The sequence below is a fragment of the Leptonychotes weddellii genome, chromosome 6 (assembly GCF_054177405.1).
Source record: "Leptonychotes weddellii isolate Sample4059 chromosome 6, ASM5417740v2, whole genome shotgun sequence".
Lineage (NCBI taxonomy): Eukaryota > Metazoa > Chordata > Mammalia > Carnivora > Phocidae > Leptonychotes > Leptonychotes weddellii.
The window spans coordinates 23,022,881-23,049,602 of record NC_138374.1 but is presented as its reverse complement, the minus strand read 5'-3'; the positions used below and the strand labels follow the sequence as shown (position 1 = coordinate 23,049,602).

The following is a 26,722-nucleotide window of genomic DNA, read 5'->3' as shown; positions in this document are numbered from 1 at the left end:
GGAAGCCTGCTTCTCCCTCTCCCACTCCCCCTGCTTGTGTTCCTGCTCTCGCTATCTCTCTCTCTGTCAAATAAATAAATAAAATCTTTAAAAAAAAAAAAAAAAAAAGAATATGCAGCCCCTTGATTCAAATCCAAGCTTGGCCGCTAGCAAGCTCTGAGGTCTCATGCCAACCATTTACCCTTCTGAAACTCAGTTTCTTCTTCTGAAAAAAGGAAACAAAGCCGCCTGGCCTACTTAGCCCTAGAGAACCACTCTGAAATAACAGATGGGAAAATGCTTTGAAAAGTCTGTGGGTTGTAGGTAGATGGGGGTGGATGGGTTATTATTCCAAGCGATCTCAGGAGCCTGATGGACTCCTATCCCCGCCCCCCCCCCGCCCCCACCAATACAACTCACTGCCCAGAATGGACAGTGGCCCGCCCCTGTCTACCAGGGAAGAGAAAATGAATACACCACTTCACAACTGTTTTTCAACCTTCCCAATCGCCATATGTGTTTCCAAATATTACCCCCATTTTATAGATCTGGAAACGGAGAATCAAAATGACCACATACTGTCTCCCCAACGGCAGAGCAGAATTTGAACACAAGCCTTCCATGCAGCCTGGGAGGAAATGCCCTCTATCTTGCTTTTTTTGTGTGCATACCCAGCAGACCTCAAAAGTGTGGATCTCCCGGATCCATCAGTCGCTGTACCCAGGCCTCGTCTTTCAAAGAAGGGGCTCAGCAAATAGTTGAAAATGAAATGCCAGGACACCCGGGCATAAGACGTCCTCCTCCCTCCCTGGCTTCTCCACCCACACACTGCAGTCTCTTCTGCTTCCTTATCCTCAAGTAGCTCTCGAGTCCAGCTCTTGGAGTCAGGGCAGGGTCTGCGGTGGGCTTCTTTCCAGCACTCTTCCCTCTGGCCTGGGGCCTTCTGCCCTGCTCAAGTGTGATGCAGCCCCTAGGTGGCATTCCCTCCTCCAGCCCCCCAAATTCACAGCTCACCTAGGAGGATTTAAATTGCCCACAGGGACCTGAGACCAAGAGATTTTTGTGGCTTGTTGCAGATCTTGCCCAAGATTATTGAGAAAGCTAACACTCCCACCCGGAAGCGCTCTCTTGCAGTCCGCTTGTATACCTGATTGGGCTATTTTCATTTGGGCCTCTCCCCTCACAGGAATGGAAGAGCAAAGCTCAGGGAGGTCCCACAGGCCAGGCACCAGGGACCAGCCCACACCCTGGGTGAGGCTCTTGGAGGAATGCAGAGGGCCAGGCTGCCACCAGCAGCCCTTCCCCAAGCCATTCGAAGCAGCCCCACTGGCTGGTGCGGGCCTCCGCTGGGACACTGGAGTCATGGCTTCTCCTTCAGAAAACACAAAGCCCTCCTCCTTGGTGGGCACAACGTGGAGCTCTGGCAGGGGCAGCCCCAGAGATCTGCTGCGCCAACCCCCAGAGGGTGGGTGGGGAGAAGGCTATGCCCAAAACAGCTTCCCTCACCATGGTGCCCTACTCAGGGCCTGAGGAACCAGAGAACTAGCCAGGAGGCAGCAGAGTGTACAGGGAAGAAGCTGGCAAATCTCCTGAACTCTCTGGGCCTCAGCTTTCTCATAAATGGAAGTCATGATATCTGTGCTTTATAGGGCAGTGGTGGTGACTACAGGAAGAAAGGGGTTTGGCTCACTGTCTGACACACAGGAGATGCTTTAGCAATCCTTTTCTCACTCTTCTTATACCTTCCGATATTGAGAGTCTCTAGAAAGCACAAATAGGTTAACTTGAGCCCAAAATACTCTGATCCTGGGGTAACCATCCTGGAGCCCCAGCCAGGTTTGTGGTGATTTAGGAATAGGTTCTCTCCCTGAGCTTTTCCTGTCCCGTTTCCCTTTCAGTCTCTCTCCTGTCTCTGGGTACCATCTTGTCTTGCTAGTTCCTAAGATCTGGTCTAGTATAGATCCTACTCAAATCCAAAGAGAAAAGGCCACACGCCAAACAGATATACCCTTAGCCCAGATGCCCCAGAGGTCACCCAGGTCCAGGTGTGTCGTTCTAGACTTGCACAGTTAGTGACTGCTCAGGCAGTATGACAGACACCAATGGGCACCAATCAATGATGGAGCTCTTCCTACCTTTCTCCTGTCAGTCTCTGGTGCCGCCTGCCCCAGTACCCAAAGACAGTCACCACCATGCCTCACGACACAGCAACGACCACAGTCCCCTCAGCTGGGTCAGAAGTGGGGAAGCTTCCCCATTAGACCATCAGCTCCATGATCAAGTCCTCCTTGTTCAGCTCTGCTTGTTTGCTTGCCTTGGTTTTTCCAATCTGCATGAGGGCCAGTCTTTGATCAATGTGCCACCATGGTAGCTGACGGCAGAGAGATGGGGTAGGAAGATGGGAAGTCATTGACCTAGCCTGCCCTCCATACTGTCTTCTCCCAGCCTCCATGGGGTCACTCTACTGACTTCAGGGCCCTTGGAGGACAGACTCTATCTTACAAGTGGTTCTCGGGTGGGGAGGCCTGTATGGAGTAAGGTAACAATCTGGGGGTCAAGGTGGGCCATGAAAATATCTGTCTTTAACAGAATAAGTCTCGGCAGTGACAGGCCCAAGACATCTCAGCAGAGACTCAACCCTCAGCCATGGCAGGGTAGAACTACACTCCCCAGGAAGTGAGTAATATCGTCATTGTTTCCAGCACCGCTGGCTCTGGCCTATCCCTTAGCCTAGAATATGAATGTCCCACCCAACCAGGCTCTGATCCACTCAGGCTCCCAAACCTTGAAGCCACCTCTAGAATGAAGTTTCTCATCCACGGGCTTGAGGTGGTGGGATGGCCCCACGGAGGCTGAGAGATGGGAGTATGGAAGGCAGGCTAGGACCCTGGGGTACAGAATCCTCCTGTCAGCTGCCATAGCAGCGCCGACAAGATGCTCTGGCCCACCAGTAGTGGAGGCCCTTGAAGTCCAAGGAGGGGAGTCTGTATCTGGCTGCACAGTGAGGCAGAAGAATGGGGTTAACACTTGTAAGAGAGGCACTGGGGCCGGTGCCCTGGATGCTCATTCTCCCCGTGCAAAGCCCCAAGGATGAGGTCAACTTCCTTCCTCTCCTCCAAGGAGCAGTCAGTTAAAATCCTGCCCGGTTGGCAGGGAGGTCTAGGTGTTGGCCAACACTGGTTCTGCTCCCGTTACCAATGATGGGGGAAGCACGCCCCCGACGGTGTCCCTACTCTGGGGAGCAGTGTTATTTATCTCTAAGTGTGAAGGATAGATCTGATGTTCACCTAGGAGGTGCTGGTTGAGGGAGGGGAGAGGATTGAGATGCGGGTCCCCCAGGGCTAGGTGGGGGCTAGAAGTGGTAAGAGCTCCATTAGTTTCTTTTTTTTTTTTTAAAAGCTATTGTCGTTACATTCCCACTTGCCCCCCTCCACCCCACAGTGCTAGGTACATGGCAAACATGCAGAAAATGCCAGCTTACATATGCAGAAGGGTCAAGGACACTTGGTTGGTGAGCAAAACGGAGGTGAGGATGCCCTAGGTAGACCAGAAAGACTCTGGGCTTCTCCAGTTCACCCAAGAAGAAACGGGCCAGGCAAACCCCTGCCCCAACATCAGCAGAGGCTGGGGGAGCCCTCCCATCCCGGGCCTTTGAGACCCCTTGCTGCCTTGAATTTTGGCCTCTCTTTACATCCCAGAGCTATTGCTTTCACAGGTCTTGTTTAACTTGAGAAGGACAGGGGAGGAGGGGCAAGGAAAACTGCATTCTTCCCCATCAAAGCCAAGAGTCTAAAGTAATACTTCTGGTTGTAACTGATCCTGGCCTGTTTGTGATTACGGCCCCTTGCTCGCTTTCTGGCAGGACGGCCCTGGAACCCGGCAGCAGGCTGAAGGGGAGAGACACCCTTGCTCACTTGGATAATCTTGTCCTCGCCTGACATGACCAAAAACGTCCACCAGCCGCTGCTTTCAGCAGTTCTCCAGGGCAACTCTTCAAAACATTTATTTAAAAAAGGGGGGGAAGAAGCCACCCCCAACCCCAATCCTGAAATTCCATAATACTAATCATATTCCTTCTGTTACCAGCACCAGCCTGGAAAACACAGCAGCACCCACAGTCCCACTGGCTGATGCAAATTGAAGGGGAGAGGGAGGATTGGGATTGGAGGGATCGGACCATCTTCCTCTTTTGCCTACCCCCCCTCCCTTTTATTAGGGGAGAAAAGACACACACGCACACATATACACATACACCCCTTTTTTGCTGCCATAGCACAGAAACGGCTCTGCAAAGCTCGAGACTTTCTCAGCTGTTCTTTCTCCGGAAATTTAATCTGCAAAGCATTTGGCCTCACAAAGCCCATTCCAAAGGTGTCCAGGAGCCCATGAACCCTGTGATCATCATTACAAACCCAGCAATGTTTGCAGCCAGTGACCCATTTGGCTGCTTCGGAGAGCTGGCTGAAGGCTTGCCAACATGGTCATATTCCCCTCACCTGCTCCCTCTAAGCTGAAACGCTTTTTCTCGGAGCCCCAGGGGTTAGAAGGGACCTTAGAAGCTCTGGAACTATGGAGATGAAAGGCCTGCTTCTTGCCTGGCTTTGGTAAAAGCGTGATGGTCACGGGAATGGGGTGCTTGGTATCTGAACACAACTGTGGGCACTATCTTCACTCCCCATCACATTTCCATTCTGTAAGTAGGAAAGATGATGCTCAGAGAGCTAAAGGGACTTGCCTGAGGTCACCTGGTTAGTGGGTAACTGAGCTTGGAACCTAGATTGACCAGAGATCTTCTTCTCCAAAGCCTGGCATTCCTTCCATGAGGGCACACCACCGCCTGGCCCATTCCCACTGTGCCAAGCGCAATCCCTTGACCCAGTGGCTCGAGTAAGATGTGGGTGGCTGGAACTGGTGGAGAGCCCCCCCGAGTACAGGGAGACCACGTGGCCCGGCCAGGCCTTGGACAAGCCTGTAGCCAACACTACGGGTGCTGGTGCGGGGCCCAAGACCCCAGGCCTTGCTGCGGATACGTCCTGATCACAGCAGCTCAAAAGATGGTGAGCACACTGAGCAGAGATGAGGCCGGGGCCTTGCAAGGGCGCCAGTTAGAAGTACAGAAAACAAACAAAAAGAGAGAGTGTCCCGAAACCCCGGGACTGGAGACCTGGCCAACCTCAATAGCAGCCTCACCACCTTCCTGGGGAGGAATGAGAAGGGCGAGGAGGCACAGCCTCTGGTGTGGGGGGAGACCCACAGCCAGCCAGGGGGACAGCCCAGAGAAGGGGCATCGCTAAACGGCGGGGAATCCGTACCCCCAAGTTGGGGTATCTGAAGATGATCTTGCAGGAGGGAAGTCACCATGTGTGAAAAATCAGTCTGTTGGAATGTATAGGGGTACAGGGTCGGGGCTGTGTAGGAAGCACCTCTGAGTCTGGAGCCTCCAGGTTCTAACTTTAGCACCAGGCTGAGGGCCCAGGGTCGGGGAGCCTCAGTCAACTGGGGGCAAGTTGGGATGTGCCCAGCCTTGAGAGGGCGGCAACGCCTCAGTGAGGCCGAGAGATGCCAGGAGTCCTGAGAGACAGCTACCTCTATAGCAGGGGTCCACAGCCATGCCACAACCTGGCCCTGAACTCGCCATGTGACACTAGGTAGGTGGCTTCCCTTTTCCAGGCTCTGTTCCTCCTCTGACAAAGGAGAGCTGTAGGCAGACGGTCAGAAATGTCTCCCTCAGCTTGGTGGGAACGGAAGGGGGAAAGCTCTCCTTCACCTGACATTTGGGGCCCTTGAAGGCCCTTGACACACCTTCTTATCCTGCTTATTGCTGGATGAACACCTTCTCGTAGGCCGCCTCAGACGCTGTGGCCCAATAACGCTTGTCCAGGCCTGCCTTCTGCGCCCTGGCAGGTGGCATTCTGGTTCACCCAGTTTGGATCCCCTTCCTCCTTCAGCAACTGGCTCAAGGCCCATCTTCCCCAGGAGACCTTCCTAACCAAGGGACGCAGGCACAGTCCCATCTCTGAACCCGACAGCATACACGAAAACCCACAGCCTTCTGGTCCTGCCCTCCCGTCCCCTCTGTAATACTGCTTAACCCCAACAACACTGTGCTGTCTGCCTTGCACTTGGCAGATACGCTATGAAAATGATCGACGCACTGCATCTGGGCCTTTATCCTGCAGGTAAGAGGGAGCCCTAGAATGCTATCCCCCGAGTGACAGGAAGATAGGGACAGTCGCTTCTTGTCCACTGCTGCACCCCGGTGCTGGGCACACCAGAGGGCGTGCACAAGGGGCTCCATGTGTGTCGACTGAATCAGCAAACCACATCATGTGGAAGCACTCCCTGCATGGAGGAGGTCACTCAAACGGGGCTGAGACTAGAGAGGTCGTGGGGGAGGGGGAAGGAGGCAGGATGGCAGCTCTTCCTTGGGTCTGGCGAGGTGACGGGGAGGGGCTGGGACAGGTCTATTTATTTGGACAAAGGGGAAAGCAGAGTGGGCTAGGGCCCTGCCCAGCATTGCCCAGCCTCTGCCCTCATGCCCTCAGCCCCGCTCACAGGGCCCTGGGGAGCAGGTCTCACAAATGCCCCCAACCATCTACCCGTCCAGTCCAGGCCGAGCCAAATGCTGGAACATGCACACAACTCTTCTGCAGGAAGCTTCCCTTTTGACCACTTTTCTCCTATCCCAGCCAGGGCTTTAACAAGACTGACCTCTTCTCCTGCTCTCTGGGGCCTGGGGAACTCACACAGCAGAGCACTCTGGGGCTTCGCTCTCTAAAGAAGTAAAATCCACAAGCACGAGGTATGCAAACAACCAGATTTCCAAACACTGGATAAACAGCATGTGTTGGAAGTCCACACCCCACCTCCCAGCTGTGCAACCTTGGGGCAAGTCACTTAACCTCTCCGGGCTTCAACTTCCGCCTCTGAGAGACAATGTCAACATCTGCCCTTCGTCTTACCAATAGGTTTTACAAACTGCATGGTTCTATATCTCGTAAAACATAAAATATTCTGATTCAGAAACAAGTCACATTGAAAAAATGTCCCAAATCCACTACCGGAGGGCAGGCGTGAGCAAGCAGTCTCCAGGTGGCCTTCACCTCTTCAAGGACACCCCCTGCTCACCCGGCCCCAGCAGGGTATGAAAGAGAACAGACTTGCAGGCTTCAGGCCACTGTGCTTAGAATGACCCTTAAAACACAAAGTTCTGGGACATGGTGATCGAAGGGCCACTCAGGGCAAGGCTGATGGGCCAGGTGTAACGGGAGAAAGGGATCTGTGCACCAATTTCAAAAACCTACTCGTGGCTTGCTCACTTTATGGCCAGTCCTTGGCAGACTCTTTCTCTTAGTTTGGCTTTCTCTCACCTCCCGTGGAGCCTGGGCCACTTCCCCACAATTTAGTCCAATAAAAGCTTAGGGGAGGCAAATATATTTTAGCATGAGCCTAAAAAGCGCCTGCCTCAGAAGGGAAATGTGGAGTTGGGACTGAAACAATTAAATGAAACAAAAAAACCCCCCAGGAATTCCATATAGCACATTTTCAGTGTAGGTAGAAATGACGCTGGGGGTTACGTGAGCCATAAGCCGCTCTCCACTTAGTCCCACCAAGCTTCACAGGGCAACTGGTTTAACTGGGTCACCCTGGCTTTCCCCCGTGATGAGACCAGGGAGTGCGGGTCAGCACTGGGAACCCAGAGGATGAGGTTATGGAATCTGAAAAGATGCTGATAGAGAGGAGGGCGGTCAACCCCGCACCATGAGTGGTTACTGGAAACCCAAGTGCTGAGAATATAGCATCACACAGCTGTGGGGTCATCTGGGGAAAAACCAAGGGGCGATTTCTCAACCCAAATTCCCTGAGGTCCTGACAAATTATACTCCCCAGAAAGTGCCACAATCACAGGGTGGAAATCTGTGATGTAAGGGTGGAGGGAATGCTGTGTGGGGAGCTCTTCCCCTGCACTTTAGCCACGCAGGGAGACCTGTCACTTCTACCAACGACAAAGGCCGTGTACGTGCATGCGTGCGTGCGTGCTGGGAACAGGCGGGGGGCATCTAGCGGTGCCCGCTCCCTGGGCCCCTGGGCTGGGGTATGTCCGGGGAGGGGAGTGAGGTCACCTGTTGGCTACACTGCAAGACTCCTACCTGGGATGTGGTGGTTGTTATACCCAGAACCACACACCTAGACCCGGTACCACCTGGCCTCTCCTACTTCTCTGCCCTCGTTCACCACCACCCTCCCCAGACCAGCTGGGGCCTTTGGTTCTTCCTCTGCTCACTGAGCTCCAGGCACGGTCAGCAGGGAAGGCCTTCAGAGAGCCCTTCCCTGGCCATGCCCTATCACCTCCTCCCCAGCTTATTCACCGTCGTAGGGCCCCGTTTCCTGCACTGCACTTTTCAAAATCTCAAATTATTTTCCTGGTTTCCTTGTGACTGTCTCAGCACGCCATGGGAGTCCCAGGGGGGTGGGACTTTGTGGGTCTCATCACCTCTGACCCCAGCCTGGCACTTAGTCAACTAATACGGATTTAGGGACGACAGGTCATGTGAAGATTAGCCTTGCTAGGGGCTGGGCGCTGTGTGGTTTAAGTGTTCCCTTGGTGTCCAAGCCCGGAAAAGCAGCCTTTTGGAGACACCCGTGAACAGACTCAGTGTAAGCCTATTTGCCCCCCAGAACGGAAGGCAGTTGGTGCTGCCCTGAGGAGCAGCTGGCCTCACTCTGGCACTGGAGCTGGACTGCCAAGGTCACCACTAAAACACCGCCTTCGCTCAGAAACGACTGCTCAAGGGCAACTCAGGGCGAGCTGGGTCCGCAGAGCCAGCGTGAGGTCGGAGCGACCAGCCACCCCGCTTGCCCCACCTGAGCAGGTGGAGGCGAGACACAGCGGCACCCTGGCAGCCACGGTCCCTCCCCACCCAGCCCCCCAGCCGTTCGGCCGCTGGCTCCCGGCAGGTGGTCAGTCCCTGGCCGTGCTCAGTGTGACAAGCCCTTGGACTCCTCCCTGACAACAGCCCGTGCCGATCTCGCTCGAGGAGAGAGCGATTTCCAGTTCTCAGAAACACCTTCCCCTACCCCCCCCCCAGCTGGACCCACTTGCTTCAAGTGCCACTGTTCTCACGTCCCTCATGGCCCCCTCCTTCCTCGCCCCTCCACTGCGGCCCAGTGTCCACTTTCTTCATCAGGACGCACCTGCTAGAGGCGGCCAGACGCTTTGCCTTGCTGTCTCAGCCCCAGCAGGCCCAGCCCCCCACCTGGTATCCCCTCATGTGGACGTGGAATTCCTTCGCCTCTCTGCCTATCTAACCCCATCTCTCCAAGGCCCAGCTCGACGCCTCCAACTCCTCCAGGCAGCCTTCCCGGACTCTGTGAGTCCCCCACCCCCCCTCGTGTACTTCAGCTCTGTGCCATGCAACAGGGCCACGGAGTGACGTCAAGCCAGCAAGAGGGGTCACGGGTGAGCCTCTCCTCTTCCCTCAGCCTTGCTCACAGCTCGCGACCCTGTGAGGATACTGCCTCTGGGTCACCAATGGGAACTTGACTTTTGTCTCCAACTCCTTCCCTGTCACAGGCTGGGGCAAGGACAGTTACCCAAGCAAGGGCTCCGAAGGTCCAACTCTGGTCTCCAACACGGTTTGGGGGCTTCACTGTGCTGCAGGAAGCTCCCCACTTGCCCTACCCACCTCACAAACCAACAAGGGCTGAGAGAATCCTCAGACACTACTGAGCACAACCCATTCTCTGGCCAGGCAGGGAAACGGAGGCCACAAGAGGAAAACTGGCCTGCCGTGGGCCCCAAGATCAACCTTTGGCAGGGCTGCCTTCGTCCAGCGGTCTTCCTGGCGACCACCACGTCCTGAGCACTTACTGTGTGCAAGGCCCTGCACCAAGCACTGAATTCCTTCTGAATCAGCATAGATCAACCCTCTGGCTGTGGGTACAATTATCCCCATTTTACAGGTAAGGAAACGGATGCTTAGAAGCCCCAACTAACTTTCCCAGGCTCGCCACTAGCAAGTGCCAAGTCAAGATGAAAACCAGGCCCATCTAAGCTGGAGTCCCTATTTGTCTTCACTAGGCTATCCTGCAGTCTCATTCTCAAAACAATCTCTAGCCTGCAGTGAATAAAGCTGGGCTAAGGGGCCCCAGGCGGAATTAGGATACCAGCTTCTGCTCCAGGATTTATGCCCCGTGGCCCTTTCCCTTCCAGCCAGCGACGTGAGGCAGAGAACAACTGCATGCCGGAGATAGTCTTAGACCAGAATGGACTTTGGAAATTGCTGATTAGGCTGACACAGCAGGAACATGCACGCGCCATACTTAGGAAGAGAAGAGAGGTCAGAGGACCAAGGCTGTCTGACAGCTGGGACAGCACCCCATGGCGGCCAGTTACCACATGCAGATGGCGGCTGCCATCAACCAAACTCTTAAAAGGCTGTGGCAGAGCTAGGAGTGTTAGTTCACTTATCTGCAATGCAGGCTACAATAAACCTGCCCTTCTAGAAACAGCCTATCCTCTCTTTATCGGGATAGCTCTTTTCTAGGGTAGCTTGGCAGTCTGCACTAGCCATCAGGCGGTTCCTTAGTAAGCACATCATCTAAGCAGATGACACAGAAGCTACCTCAGAGAAGTCCACTGAAGACATCGTCAAGTCTGAGAAGCTGCCCCAGCCTCACAATACAGTCCACCCCTTAACTACCCAGAATGCTCACATCGAGGCGAATCTAAGCTTCATAAAGACAGGAACGTTATGGGTATGCACCCAACCAGCATGGGGCCTGGGACAAAGGAGGTATTCAAGAATTGTGAAGTGAACGAATGGGTGGATAAATGAATACTAGATAGATTTCTCCCTTATAAAAAGCCCATGTAGAACCAGTTACAACAATGTTCATCAGGAAATCTCAAAGTAACAGAAGAGATACATCCCTCAACGTTAGAAGGATTCCAACTCCCAAAAACACATGGCTGGAGAATGGATTGCCTTTGACAGTACAAAATCATCATCACGACACACAAATCTGAGAGGAAAGCTTATGAGTCTGTCTTCTCTGTCAAACAATAAACGGTTACATTTGATGTCCCCTCCAGAAAAGCCCATATGCAGTGTGCATCACTGCCCCCTTACACTCGTGAGGAAACCGAGGGATTCCTACATACATCACAAAGTCGGGGTCACATTAGATCTTAAACCTAGTGCTCAGATTCCAGATTCTTTGTTTCTCCACTATGCACATAGCTGCCAAACAAGTAACAGTTTGCAGCCCAACACGTTTTTGTTACCCCTCTATATCTCCTTTCTTTAAAACCCGCTTTCCAACAGCCACTGCTGAGGTGCTTGGCTAGGTAGCCATGTTTCTAGCCCGCGGGGCTTCTCCCGGACGCAGCTGAGTGGCCCGGGGCGGGACATCTGACCTAAGGTCTGCCGAGTCACTGGCTGGCCAATCAGATTCAGATTCGAACTTCAAATTTTGAACTCAGAGAACCAGAAGCCACAGACCAACAGCAGATGAATAGGCAGCTGCTTTAAGGGGACAGGAGGAGAAGTCAGGCCGCTCTGCAGGGAGAAGATCCCAGGGGGCTCTACATCTTGGGTACACCCAAGAGCGAGATAGAGACAAGCGTGGCTGATCTGGCTCGGGCCGACTCTCTGGTTCCCCCGCTGCCCGTGAGGCTGGGATGTACTTCACATCGTCAGGTTTGGTGAGATTTTTTTGCAGTCTTCAAGCGTCTCTTGAGCAAGTCTGAGTGGACTTCTGTCCTCTGCTCACTACTCAGTTGGGACTAAAGCAGTGATTTTTGGACGGGACTGAGATGTGCAAACTCCCCAAGGCTGAGTGTTCTCACCTGGACAATTTCTCACCTGCATGGACCAACGGAGCTCAAAATTCCTTGCCAGCACAACGCTATGATCTTAGTCCTATAGCTACATGCCTCGAAGGAAGCGTAAGAACTCCCAATGTTATCATGCTGGGGCCAGAAAAGAAACAAAGACTCAGAGAAGGAAAGCAGAGGCAGGAAAAGAATGAGCATCTGGTGACTCATAGCCCCATGTCCTCCTGGGGCCTCTAGTCCTAAGAAGAAGGAAGCAATGCTGGAAAGCTGGAGACAAGCTTTGCTCAACACAGACCAGAGCAACTGGGATCCTGCCATCACCACGCTGCCAGAAGTCAGACCAGATTATACCTGCTTGAAGGCGAAGCCAATGTGGTCTTTGAGGCATAAGAATTTCCCACAAAGGCGGGGTCTCAGGTACTGCTGTCTATGGGAAGGGTGGAGGGGTTCCCAAGGACAAGATCACAGTGACTTGTCAAAGCAAGCAAAGCTGTTGAATCTTTCTGCGGGATCTGTCCCTGCTCACGAATGGAAAAAAAGAGTGCTTTCTGGCTTGGCCCCAGGCCCACTGCTTGATCAAAAAGGGTTTCCCTGAAGCCACTCAGCTCACTTTGGGAGTCCTTGACTTCTGTCCACCTACATTCCCGGGAACAGGCTTGTCCTCGGTGCTGGGTACACATCAGATCCTCTCAGCTGTTGCTTGGCCCCAAGTTCAAAATAACAATTAACAACCTGAATTCCCACAACCTATGACCACCATGCTGGAAGACGGGACGCAGAGTCATCCTTCTGATGTTCCAGGGAGACCTGTGGTCATCTCACCCAGCCCATGTCTCTCCCCAACCTGCAGTGTCAGCAGCTTGTGGTGATCCTACCCGGGATGAGCCCATTCTCACCCTCCCCCCACGTCCTCTGTAGAGGGCAGAGATCTCAGCTGTTGGACTCTAAGAAAATGACTTAACCTCTCAGTCTGTTACTTGAGCCACAAAATTTTTAAAGAGCCTTCTACCGCATGGGGTCATTTCCTGATTCTAATAAAATGATAACGTATCACATGGCACCAGTGTTTACTGTTTACTGACTCTGAATTGCCTTCCAGACACATCTCTCTTTAGACCAATGAAATTACAGAGCCCTGACAAAACCACACCTCCAAATCGCTCGGTGTCTATGGTCCCAGGCAGAGGGCTTGGATGAGCAGGCAGAGCCAGAGGTTGGTGGACCCCTCCATGGACACTTCTTCTAGCCAAGACAGAAGGGGACACAGGCAGAGTCCCTGCTCTCAGTGGGCAAGGCAAGGCCCTGCAGGGTGGGGATGGTGCTAACTGGGGCTACTGCCTCAACAATTGGAGTGGAAATGCCTTAACACGCCCACCATGTCCCAAGGTCAGAGGCATAACAATTGGGTCTTTGTTAGAGAGTTCAAAAGCCTCACTCACCACTCCTTCCCAAGCCAGCTTACAGGATGCACAACACACCTCCCCTCCCCCACCTCAGCCGTCCAGCTTCCTGAACTGGGCAACCACTGTCCCAAGGATCTGCACTTTGGTCCTCTTGCTCTCTCCCCTCCACCCACTTAGTTTCTCTGGTTAAACTGGCTGTACATGCCAGGCCCCCTGGTTTCTGCCAGCAACAGATAGTGTGGGTTTGCATGGCAGACCTAGCACTCCAGGGTCCCGGGGCAAACATGCGCTGCTGAGCAGCTCTCTCCACCAAAAGTAAAGATACAAAAGTCCTGGAGAAGGAGAAAAGCCGTGTTTGGGGAGGCTCTCTCCACCTGACATCTAGGGCCCTAAAGGGGCTCCCAGCCATGGAGTTCAGACCTGGGAAGAAGGCTCAGGAAGGTCATTACTCCAGCTTCTGCTTCTAAGCAGCCACCAAATTATCTCCATTTTACAGAAGGGTTAAGTGAGGCCCAGAGGGATTAAGGGACTTGCAGCCATCTAGCCAGTAGGTGGTGGGCAGGATCTTGCTTCCAGAACAGTAGCTCCATCAGACGGGGGAGTCACATAGCCATCAGGGAGTCCTCAGGAGTGGAGGTGTCTCTACGCTTTCTCCAGGCCCCCACTCTGTCAGGGCTCCCCCCGCTAGGTAGGACTTCCAAGTATTCCTAGAATCCTGGGTATGGGATGGGAAGGTAGAGGGAGGACGTCCCTGGGAATCAGAGTCTCCGAGCATGCTGACTTCCTTTCGTGTGGGGTCTTTTCCATCCTGGCCAGTGGTGGTACCCAGAACCATGGGGGTTATATAGCTGTGCTGGTGACACAAGGCAGGGGAGGTGGCAGGAGGGTCTCTAAGCCAGAACTCTACTTCTGAGCAGCCCTGACCTTATACAGAGAAGTGGGCACATCTCTCCCCTCGGAACGCGCTCCAAAACGTCTGCCTCAGCAGGTGCCTCCAACACCATCAGAGATCTCTTCCTTTGGGTCTGGAGGTGCTCAGGGTTTCCAGAGCCAGGCCCCTGTGACAATGCCAGCTTCCTGGGAGGTAGGCGGGGTGAGGGGTGGGGACGAGTAGGTAGGGGTGGTACTAGGACAAAGGCTGAAGGCAAAGGTGTGCAGGTAGCAGACCAGTGTGGGTGCCTGGGGTGAAGGGCTCAGGCCTTAGGCTAGGGGTGTGGCTCTGCTGGGTGGGGACGGCCTTTGCCAACCACCTTGCCAATGACTCCAAGCACAAAGACAAAGCCTGACCTCTCTGAAAGGTCTGTCAGGACCCCAGACCCAGGAGGGCCAGGAGTCAGACCTATGTTGGCATCACAGCTCTGTTCTCAGGGAGCACAGTTCCTGAGCCTCCTGCAGCAGGAGCCTGAGCTCACCTCCCCCAGGAGGTCTGCTGGGATTTCCTCAGCATCTCTACAGCTACTTGCTGCCCACAGGCATAGGACTCAGGGGCCCAGGAATGTCCCTGTTCTGCTTTTGCCCTCAGAGGACTCATTTCCCCTCAGTCTGTCTGTGCCTCGGTTACTCTATCTATAGAATGGGTACAGTCATCCTTTGGTCTGTCCCCCTTTCAGGGCTCAAAATATTGGAAGGGAAGGGAACTGAGCAGGACAGGAAAAGAAAACCAGGCCCCTCCCCTCTGGGAGTGTCCAAATACTGCCCAAAGAGGATCCCGTGCAAGGGACCCTCCCTTGCAGCTAACTGGAACCAAAACAAAACACCCCAGCAACCAATTCAAGCCCCAGCGGGATACAGGCAAACTGCTGATGGAAGTCTTGGCCCTGCACCTCAGACTGACTGATTCAGGCGCTCCTCCCTCCACGTACAGAGATGCCTGCCGCACCTGTGGTCCCGGTGAGGACCGTGGAACCAGCAGCCCTTGGAGAGCCATGGGCAGGGCTCCAGACGAGACAAAGCCTCAGCTCCCAATGACAGGGCAGCTGCCATAGGGCCCTCCCTGGCCCTTCTCCCCCTGTCTGGGCCCTCTTCCCAGGTCCTGGCGGCCTTCAGCTCTGCAGGGGGCAGTCAGCTCACCACCCAGACACTAGCCAAATCCCACAGGCCTAGCCTTTCCTGAGACAACCCGTTGCAGGGGGTGGGCAAGAACCCTGGCCCCCCACAGTGACATCATGGCCGGCCTTCCCCACCAGCTAGTCGGCTTCTCTTGCCCCTGCCCAGACCCTGGCTTGGAAGATGGCACCAACAGGGGAAGCTGCCCTAAGGTGCCCCCTGAGCCAGGAGCCACCTTCCCTGTGGCCTCAGTGAGCACGGGGACCCCGAACAGGGGCTGGGCCGTTGTACCGGCTTCTGCCACCCTGGCCTCGCATGCACACAAGCCGGTTCATTTCCCCGGGGCTGGGGAGACATTCTTCCACCACCAGGCAAAGTGCTGGCCTGCAGCCCAAACCAACAGGGGAAACTTCGGCCTCCTCAGCCCTCTCCCCCACCAGATGGAAATAACGTACAGCTGCAGAGGTGGGGGAGGAGGTAGGGAACAAAACCAGCCAGACGTCCGGCCGTCTGTCCGTCCCAGGAGCCAGGCCGGCCATCTGGGCACTCACCGCTCTCGTTCTTCTCGATGACATCCACCACCTCCCCGGCCTGGAGGCTCAGCTCCGAGTTCTCCTGCTTCTTATAGTTGGACACCACCACGTACTGTTCCAGGATCATGGGCTCGGCGTTGGTGTCGGCACCTGGTGAGGGCAGAAAGCACGCGGTGAGCCAGCGGCCAGCCATGGCCCCGCGGCCGGGGCGCCCCCTGTCCATCGGGGGAGGCTGCTCGGTCGCCAGCGCTGCTGCCGCTCCGAGGGGCCGCCCGCAGCCGGGGCTCGCAGCTCGCCGGGCCCCAAGGACAGGCCATATAGCAAGCCCCCACACCGGCCCGCTGCGCCGCGGGGACCGGGGGACATGGGGAGCCGGGCCGGAGAGGGGAGGGGGGACAGCCGGGGCCGAGCGGAGGCCCAGGAACCCGAGAGGAAGAGCCTGCCGCTGCGATGAGTCAGTCACAGCCCGGCACCAGCACGAGCGAGCGGGAGGAGAGGCCTGGTGCGGACGTGGTCTCCCCAGACCCCTCGGCTGGCAGGGGCGCGACAGGAGGGCCGCCCATGAGGGCTGAGGCCGAACGGAGGAGAGAGAGCGAGAGCGAAAGGCAAGGCAAGACAAGGAGGAGGGCTCGTGCCTCTCCCCCCAGCCTCTGTGAACCCAGAGGAAAGAGAAGCAGCGGTCCTCCCCTCGGGAGGGAGAGGGAGCGAGCAGCAGAGAAGTCTCCACAGCCCGGGCCCAGGCGAGAAGTCAAGAGGGTTTGAGGCCGCCAATCACTGGGGTTTACTCGCAACCCTTAAATAGAAACACATGAGACCCATCGAATGAGGAGCTAGGGGTGGAGGCAGGGGAGGGGGAGGAGGGCCGAGACTGTTTACTTGAAACCCAAGAAGAAAGTCCCAGCGCCAGCAACCAGGCGAGCCCAGCCCGCCCCCCGCCAACTTTTCCTCAAGTTCGGCTCACCAAGGCGCTGCCACTGAGCCCAGGGGCCTGGTGCAGACAGACCAGCCCTAGGCCGGCTTCACTCTGGCTTGGTGGCTGCCCTCTGGCCACATGGAGACTGATTCAGTCTCCCTCTACCTTTTAGGGCTGGGCTTTGTGGTCAGGCTCTGGGAAGCCTCCAGCCACCCTCTGGCAGTTGAGTGGTCAAAAGGTGGGGCTCTGCAGAAGGAGGGCAGATGGGCTGTAGGCTCCCAGAGGTGGGGACAAAACACCTAAGACAGGGCATGCCCTGCTAGGAGCTGAAAGGAACCACAAACCAGAGACCTATCGGTCACCTCCTACAGGAAGCCTTCTCAGACCACCCGCAGCCCAAAGGGAATTCCTACCACACTTTAACTATGTGTCTACCACCCTATACATCTGTCAATCTCCTGGAAGGCTAGGGGACCCACCACCTGCATGGCTATAGAAATGGCTGAGAGGGTCCCTAGGTTCCCTACGGCTCCCTTGGTGCTTTAGCCTACAGCCACATTCCTTACACGCCTGAGTCTAACTCGGCACATGGCCTGTGTCAGGCACGTACCCTGTCCCATTTTATCCTCACCACAACCTTTCTACCTTCCCATTTCACAAAAGACAACTCAGAGGCCCAGAGAGGGCAAGAGGCTTGCCTCAGCTCACACAGCTACTATGAAGAGAACCAAACTCACTCAGTGTTTTAGGTTCAAGCCCATCTCTCTTTCTATTAAAGAACTGCCTCTTGGATTTCTATTTCCAGACACCCATTCTTCCAGCACAATGATCTTCAACTTGGCTCCACAGAATTGCCTGGGGGGGCTTTGAAAGAATACTGAAGCCTGGGCCCCACCCCCAGAGGTCCAGATTTAATTGGTCGGTATTTTTTGGACACTCCCTCCTCCCCCGTGGTTCCCAGGTGCAGCCAGGGGAGGGAGGCACCGCTTAGACCTCTGGGTCTTTCCATGAGGAAGGCCCCATCCAACCCAGGGCAGGGAGCAACAGAAGGAAAGAAACCTACTGCTCCTGACGGTTTTCTCCCATCAGGGGTGGGCTCTGCAGCCCCAGCTCAGCCCTCTGGAGCCCCAGAAGGGACCCTGTCCCTGCAGAGCCCTGCCACATGGATCCGCACACGCACAGCCCCAGGCAGCCCCACCAAAGCCCGGATCGGATTTCAGGCAGAAATGCGACCAACAGCTGGGCAGCAGGGCCAGCCCACTCTGCACTCAGATGGGGCCAGCTTTTGCGCCTGCCCCTGCCAGCCGGACAGAGGCAGCACTGGGCATGGTGCTGACAGAGACTACCTCCCGCTGTGCCCCTGGGGGGACGGCAGTGCCTCGGTGGCCAAGAGCACCTCTTCAGTGAACCTAACACAAAGGCCCAGCCCCTGCCCTGTGAGATACAGGGGCTTCCTTTCAGTTTGTGGGAAAGGAAAACTCAGGCTACAAACAGAAAAGAGGAGCTCCCAGCAGGTCAGAGAGCTTCCAAATCCCAAGAGCCCTGATTATACTGACAATTAACAGCAGACCCTCAGGAGCTCACTCAGTCAACACGATGCCAAGCACCTGAGTCATTTTATTGTCTCACTGGATCCTCACAACAAGCCTTTGTGGTAGGTTCTGTTATAGACCCATTTTATACATAGGCAGACTGAGGCTCATGAGGGTAAGCAATTTTCCTAAGGTCACACAGCTGGGACTTGAACCCACACGTGCCAACAGGGGGTCACTCGTGTTCTGAACTTCTCTACTATATGCCGCCTGCAGAGAGCCATTGATCCCTGGTTCCCAGAGGGACCCTGCCTCACCCTATCTTTAACCAGCACACAGTTGGCATTTAATAAAGACTGGAGTGTGGGTTCCTTGTTGACCGTTGCTACATCTGCTGAGCAGACCACAGGGCCTATTAGGTAGTAGGCATTCAGTAAGTGTTTGCAAGATGAATGAATGAAACGAACAAATAGGCAAACAGATGAATGGAGTGATTTAGTGTTTGTTTCAGAAGTCACTAGAGCTAAACCAGGCAGGGCCTTGCCTCTGACATTCGGGAAAACTGGACAACTGTGGAAGGGGGAAAGGCGAGATGGGGAAACAGAGGCACAGAAGAGCAAGGAGCGATGAGTTTGTGGCCAAAAGCTGCTAGAGAGGACAAGCTGGGGTGTGCTGGGGAGTGGAGAGACCTCAGCTTACTTTAATCCAAGCCAAGGGAATCTGAGGCAAAATTTCAAAGAGGGGAAAAATGCCGCCCCCACTGCCCTGACCCCCGAGCCCCTTGGAAAACTGGCCTAAGCTTTCTGAAGACTGACATTTTGGGACACAGGTAGAAAAGAGAACATTCTCCAGGGATTCCAGAGCACAGCAGACAGGCGGTGGCACCTCTTGGAGGCTGCTCCAAAGGCTGTGGGATGGACAGATGGACACAGACACTCTGCCCTCCTGGCTGCACTCCCCTCCCCCAGCACATGCAGGCTCCCAGCTCCCTCTCTCTGGCACCTGCCTCTCAGGATGTTGCCTGCCCAGGGCTGCCTGGGCAGGCGGCAGGTGTGTGAGGCGAGCAGGTATCCAAATGAGAAACCACTCGGCAGGCGGGCCGCCGGTAGGTGATGTCATCCCACAGAGGCTGCTCTGGATCCCCTCCCAGCCAAGGCCTGGAAAACTGGGGGCTGGAGGAGTCAGCCCAAAGGAGGAGGAGGGGGCAGGGGCAGTGGATGAAGCCTCTAGTCTTTAGACGGGACAGGTTTGACAGAGGTACGGAGAAGGGGTGTACCCCTTCTAGAGAGGAGAGCCCCTCCCAGGTTGGAAGGGGACTTTGTAACAGTCTTGTTCAGGGATGGGCCCTTTATTACTCAGAGCCCCTGGCTGGATCTGCTAGGGCTCTGGCAGGTCCCTGGAGCCCTTCCCTACACCTGCATTCCTCCAACTACCACCTGGATGGATCCCTGGCTCCTGCCTGATTCTGCCTGCCAACTTAAACTTTGAAATGAGGCTTTTGCCAAGTCAGTCCCCTGCTCCAATACCTTCAATGGGTCCCTGTTGCCTACAGAATAAAGGCCAAATTCAAGCTCAGTCTTTCTGACAATCTGAGTTCCCCAAGTTCCCTGACATATAACCCTCCTGTTCCAGGCCACATTCATGAGTCAACATATGTATTGAGGGCACCATGTGCCCACCACACTGTTCTATGTGGGGTCTTACTTCCAAGCCTTTGCCTTAGCTGCTTCCCCTGCCTGGAATGCCTTCGCTTCTTCCACTAACCCCAGTTCTACCCAACCATCTCTGACCCTCCAGGAGCTGCCTGATTTTACTCTAGCCATGGTGCTCACTCTTGGCCTCTGCTGGATTTGTTTGTAGGGTACTGAGCCCTAGTCAGCCGTGTGCTTTAGACAAGAGTCTCCCTGATGGGAGTACTTGCCCCAGGCCTGGTGCCATAGGACAGGGCACTGGCCTCAGCTGCCTGTGACTCAAGATGCAAAAGCAGAAGGTTCAAGTCTGAGGGTCTGAGGTCCGGTCCTACTTTGCCCTTACTAGTTCTGTGACCCTGGGGAGGACACTTAACCTCTCTGAGCTTCAGTTTCCTCATCTGTAAACAGGTACAGTACCAGTACCTACCCTCAGTGGGTTGTTCTGTGCATGGAACTAGGTGATAGGGTTAATGCCCTATGTAAACTGTAGACACTGTTTATAAAGCAAACAGGAAATGGGAGATGTGGGGAGGAGCAGGAGGGGTTCAGGTTCCCCTGCAGCCTCAGAACAAGCAGGCAGCTCAAGGCAAGGGCCACAGGCGCCAGGAAAAGGGCGGCTGCGGCTGTGTCCCTGAAACATGCCTCTCTCAAACCGCACCTCCTGGCAGGCAGTGGATCCTTGCCAGCTGGAGAGCCAGATCAGAGCCCCCTGGGCCCACTCTGGGGAGGATGCCAGGCTAAGCAGCCCCAGGACTCTTATCTACGAGGATCCCCCACACCAGCCCCTTACCTCTGAGTTTCCTGCCTCATGCCCTCTCTGACATTCCAGGTGGGGAAACCAAGGCCCAGAGAGAGCTGGAGGCTTGCCCAAGACTCCAGCCCTGAACTCCTCCTCTGGCTGGTTTTCCCCGGCCCACACTGCTTCCCCTCAGCCTCTCACTCCAAACAGCTGGGCTCATCCTGAGAAGCCAAGCCCTGCGGTGGCCCCCGCCCCAGGCTCCCCACGTTCTCACTGACCCCCCAAACCTTGGCATCCCACCAAAGGTCCCTCCAAGCCCCTCACAACTGGTTCCTCCTGGGCTGGACTTGGCCTGCCGGCTTTTCTATAGGCCCCTGGGCGGCCAGGCTATACGTTTCGTGAATAAAATGTATTGTTGTAGGCCAAGTGGGCTCTGGCTCACTGGCTCGTGGAGAGGGGAAAAAGGGATAGGAGCCCAGTGATTAGTCAGACCCAGGCCCTCGTCACAGACAACACCAGAAGGATGACTGCAAGGAGCTTGGGACAGGCAAGGGGGTCCTCCTGCCTGCTGCCTTTCTCCTCTGGCCCCCTCCCAGGACATCCACCTCCAGTTCCCTGCCCACAGCTGTGGTGGGGAGGGGCTAGCCCAGGCCCTCTGACCTCTGACCCTTCTGCCTTGTCCCCCAACTCCCCACCCTGAATCTCTGCTCTCAGGTTTGGGCACAATGGGTGGTGGGGGGTGGGGGGGGTGGGATGGTGTGTGTGTGTGTGTGTGTGTGTGTGTGTGTGTGTGTGTGTGTGTGTGTGTGTGTGTGTGTGTGTGTGTGTGTTAGCACTCTCAGAAATGGAGGGGCTCCTAGAAGCCCCTTCTGGAAATCCCACCCCTCTGCATGCTACCATCTCTCTGTAGCAGCTGAGAGCCCTAGACAGCCTCAGCAAGACCAGAGGCTAAAGGAAAGCCCCTGACCCCTGGCCCAGCTCTGCCTAGACACAAGGCACAGGCCCGAGTCCCTGAGGCCCAGCCTGGGCCAGGCAGCCCAAAGCCTGGCAAGGCCGCTGAGGCAGAAGCGGCTCCAAGCTCTGGGGCATGGAGGCTGCGACATCAGCCACAGGATTCCCCGCCATGCTGCAGCTCCCCGGTGAGGACCACTGGAAACCAGGCTGCGGGGGGGTGGGGGTCTGGGGCTTTGGCTCTCTGCCTCAAGTTAACTGCCTGAAGTGAGAGTGACCGTCTTTGGCCGGCCCACCTCACAGGGATGGCCAGCTGAGCGATCGTACAAGATGACGGCCGCCTCGCCATCACCTGAGTGCTTTCCGCATGCCGGGCTCCCCGGGAGGTGGCAGCACACTGCTCAGGGAGGTTAAGTTCACACAGCCAGGACGCAGCAGAGCCGGGGACAAACCCGCACGCTCTGGGTCCAGAGCGTATTTGTTTACACACCGGGCTATGTGCCCATCACCCATTGCAGGCTCCGAGGTTGGCTCTGAGGCCTAGAGAGGATTGGAAGGAGGGCAGTGAGTACAGCTAAGGGAAGGGCAAGGGGGGGCCCAGAGGCCGGCCGGCATGCCGATGAAGGACTGCGATCCATCCCCGGCAAGAAGCTCCCACACGTGCATGCCCGGGACACACATGCTCACACACATGCACTCAGGGCAGTACCTGTCACGTCCTTCTTGGGAGACTCAGCCCAGCTGGAGAGCCACACTTCCGAGTCCCCCGAGAGCAAGCAGCAGCAGGAGAGAGAGGAGAGTTGGAGGAGGAGAGAGAACCGTTAGGCAGGCAAGAGGTCCACCAGGCAAGTGGCTGCAGGCGTCGCTTTGGGCTGGCGGCGGAAGGCGGGGGAGGGGAGGGGAGTGATTTCCTGGCCCTGGGCTGGCTGCTGGGCGTGGGCCCGAGTGATTACAGAGGCGCTGGGACACAGCCGGCTGGGATGGGGATAATGAGGTGTCTGCCGAAACGCAAGGAATCCTCTGGAGCACAGAGAAGCCTACACAATCCCTGCCTGGAACGGGGCCCATGGGTTATCACTGCCTGGAGGAAGCAGCCTGGACCTTTCTCTCCGGCCATGTGGGTGGGTGGCTGGCCCCACAGGGCCTGGTGGCTCTAAGGATCCTCACCAGGACAGCAGGCTCAGCAGCATGCACCTGGAACCTCAAACATCAGGGCTGGAGAGCCCAAGGCCAGTCTCCAGTCATGGGGCACCTCACCACTGGGCTCTGATGTCTTGTCCAGCCCTTACCCAATGAGGAAGACAGGTCGGGGTAGACTGGAAGGAAGCCTCACTTTGGACTCTCTAAAACACCCCGACTCCAACCCAGAGGGACAGGGACCTTTAGTGACCATCAGAGATGAGGGCTCTGTCCCAGGCTCTGACAGTCATGTCTGATCTGGGCCTCAGTTTCCTCATCTGTGAAATGAGGTTAGAAGTTGTCTTCCTGCCAAGAGGGAGGAGCGAAGTCAAAGAACCTAAAAGAACATACGATGGTGAGATGTGATAATAGTAATGTGATGAGGCAGAAAGCTCTCAGCTTAATCAGTGGGGTGAACAATTCTAGAATATCAGAGGATCAACATGTAATAAGCGCTGACAGTACACCGAGACTCATTTACTGCCTATGACAATCCCTTGAGGTGGATCTGCATTTTTCACCCCATTTCACAGGAAGGGAAACCGGCCCAAGTTCCCACAAGCACAGAGCAGCAGAGTCAGAAATAGAACCAGGTCTGGAATCAGCCCTGGCGGGTGCTTTCTCTACTAAATTTCTCATTGCCTCCAAAGGAGCACAGTGTTGGCTGCAGTGGGGACAATAAGAAGGAAACGTTGAGATGCAAGTCTGAGAGGCACCCAGCGCTGGCCAGGAAAGCTGCCTGACCCAATGGCAGATAGTAAAGATAACCGTAACGGCAGCAAAAGTTTACGTAGCATTTACTGTACACCAAGCACCGTGCTGAACACATACATGCGGTAATTCATTTGCTTTTCAGAATAAACCTGAAATGATAAGGTACTCCTTCCACTTCATAGATGAGGAAAATGAACCAGAGAGGTTAAGTAACTCGCCTAAGGTCACACAGCTAGTACCATGCCCATCTCGTGTGGGGCCACAGACTTTGGGCGATCAGTGGATGCCACCCATCATTTAAAGCACCTGATTCTCCCTTGCTCAGCAAGCCACCTACCAGTTGCAGGCTGGCTCCCCATGCAGAACTGGGAAGCCCAGCCCTTCCAGCTCTCACTGTAGCCAGCGGAGAGGGGGTCTGGTAGAGGGGTTTAGCAAGGCCTCTGGCGTCTGACTGTGTGGATTCTTCCCTGTGAGGGACTTCCTTAACCTCCTGAACCTGTTCTCTCGCTTGTAAAAATGGAGATGAGACGATATACTTCCTTTCTAGGTATCTACGAGGATTAATGAGGTAATATGCAGTAAGTGCTCAATGACAGCCACCACCGGCAACATCTCCCGTGAGCTTGGTTCAAACCAACCCTGGGGCTACCAGGAAAATCATCCTCCTGGGGTGGCAAGGTTGAGAACCAGACAGTGTTTGATACCAGATGTGCCAAGAAAACACAGATGCCTTCCTGTAGACAACCCCCAAACACCAGGTCACTGGTGGGACTGGGGGTAGAGAGACCCTGGAGACTGCACCCAGAAACAATCATCCTATGGCTGGAGCCTCTCACCAGGACTTGCAGCCCGAAGCCTCCCTGGGCAGCAGGAGCTATGCTGGCCCAGCATTCATGCCCTGGTAGGGCTGAGACAAGGTGGACACACCCAGGCCCTCTGAGGCTTGAAGCTGGGGCGAAAACTCCCCGCTGCTGTACCCCAAAGGTGGCCAAGTGGGCTGTCAGCCAGCAAGGCCATCCTAAGCACCCTGGGCAGGCCCAGTGCCAGGCCCACGCCAACTCTACCACTTGGCCCCACTCAGCCCTATGCAGACGGAGCTAAGAGGGTCCACATCTCTATCCGTCTCTGCTGGCTTGGTTACTTTGCACATCATCCATTTTGGTTTCTTTTGGGTTCTTCATAAGGAAAACTTTTGGAAAATGCTAACCTCTTTCAGTGAGCCAAGGGAAATTATTTGGCTCAGGCCTGGAGAACCGAGGAAGACTTACTTGTTCTGCTGGAACAGGGGTTAACAAACTTTTCCTGTAAAGGGCCAGAGTCGCTATTTTAGGCTTTGGGGGCCATGAGGTCTCTGTCAAGACTACTACCTTTGCTGTTACGGTACAAAAGCAGCCCCTCATAATCTGTGGAGGAGTGAGGGGGCTGTGTGCCAATAAAACTTTACTTACAAAACTACATGGTGGGCTGGGCTTGGCCCATGAGCAGGGGCTTGCCATCATCTTCCATGCTCGAAGATGAGGGCTATCAGAGAGGGGGAGCTGCTGTCTTCCTCAATGGGGAGATACCCCCAAATCCTAGGAGAGAGAGGTGGGGACCCTTGGCCCACCTAGACTAAAGGCTCACAAGGTCTATGCTGCTCGGAGGATTTTTTCAAGAATTATCTTGAAGGACCTGATGCCCTTCCAGGCCCTTGGGGTTTGGGAATTTGGGAAGGCGGGGTGGGGCGGGGGGTTGTGGAGCAGGACAGGAAAAAATCCCTCGGCCTCTGGAAACTGAGCCCCACTGCTAAGTGTGGAACAACCCAAGCTCATGCCCACCCCCTGCACCCCCCATAAGCAGGCCTTCCCTTCGCTCTCCAAAGGAAAATGGGAAGTGGACCAGAAACAAGCCTGTCTTTTTAAAAACATGATTTATTTCCCAGTCCCCTGGATCTGCAGAATTAATCCAGTTCCGCTGCTCCCACCCCAAATCTCTCCCCACTTTGGAGTGTCTTGTCTCCAGCCCACCCGAGCAAGCCCTCACCCAGGGTGGGAAGGACACCCCCCCACCCGCCCCACCTCCTTACAATGAACAGAGGAGACACCCTGGCTCACAAACCCGGCCCTCCAGCCAGGAGGCAGACAAGGCTGCTGGCTGTGGGCTGGGAAAGCAGAGACAGAGGGACGGAGTGAGGGAGCAAGGGACAGACACAGCCAAGTGAGCAGCTGTGACCGACACAACCCAATGGCTTCTTGCCCTCCCCTGGTCGCAGAACCAAGGGCCCCACAGAGCAGCGGCAGGGGCAGTGGAAAGCCAGGGGCTCCAGACCGGGAATCTGCACAACTGGTTTTGATGAAAACCAGCTCTGTGACCTGGGGCAAGTGGCTCAACTTCTCTGAGCCTCAGTGCTCACGTCTGTAAAATCAAGCATTTGGGCCTAGCAACAACCGAGGTCCTTGTGTGATGTTCTAGGCTCTCCCAGCAGAAACCTGCTAGTCTCCATAATGCAAGTGCTCCACAGCTGAAAGGAATCTTTCTAGAGAACTAGACCACCTTTCCAGGGAAAACCACTTAAACACATACTCAGTATATGGAAACTCAAGTGGAAAAAAAAAAGCAATTCATTCAAGAGGCACAGAGGGCAGAGAACTGAGGCAAGAATTCTTTTAAAATCTCGCTTCTTGTGTTTACCCTGCCACTCAGCTCCCTGATCCTGGGGCATTTAGCCCTTTCTCTGGGCCTCTTTTCCTTTGGTACATTGCGGATAAAAATACTTACCTCGTCTTCTTTGTAGGGTTGTTTTGAGAGTGCAATGGCCTAATGCCTGTGAAAGGTTCTGGACTGGGAACGAGGACAGAGAGAGGGAGTGGGTGATGGGGACAAGCTGGTGACTGCAGCAGTGTGGGTGGGGGCAGGAGGTGTGGAGATGAGGCCCCTCCCTTGGCCCTCCCATGGCACTCCGGGCCCTCCCACGGCCCTCCCGGCCCTCCCACAGCACTCCCCTCCCTCCCACGGCACTCCCGCCTCCCACGGCACTCTCCTCCCTCCCACATCCCTCCCACATCCCTCTCCTCCCTCCAACAGCCCTCCCACGGCACTCCCCTCCCTCCCACGGCACTCTCCTCCCTCCCACATCCCTCCCATGGCACTCCGGGCCCTCCCACGGCCCTCCCGGCCCTCCCACAGCACTCCCCTCCCTCCCACGGCCCTCCCGGCCCTCCCAC

General features: G+C 55.4%; 1 protein-coding gene across 4 annotated transcripts in view; it reads right to left on the bottom strand.

Moving 5' to 3' along the window:
• Window positions 1-26,722, bottom strand: part of SH3PXD2A (SH3 and PX domains 2A) — a 229,086-nt gene that overhangs the window by 35,737 nt on the left and 166,627 nt on the right. For 2 of the 4 annotated variants that reach the window (XM_081822806.1, XM_081822804.1), the window contains exons 7-8: window positions 22,336-22,380; window positions 15,819-15,950 (exon numbers count right to left, since the gene is read on the bottom strand). In XM_081822806.1, coding sequence (XP_081678932.1) covers window positions 15,819-15,950; window positions 22,336-22,380 — 177 coding nt within the window. The remainder of the gene's footprint in view (window positions 1-15,818; window positions 15,951-22,335; window positions 22,381-26,722) is intronic. The other 2 variants (XM_081822805.1, XM_081822807.1) reach the window with 1 other exon arrangement.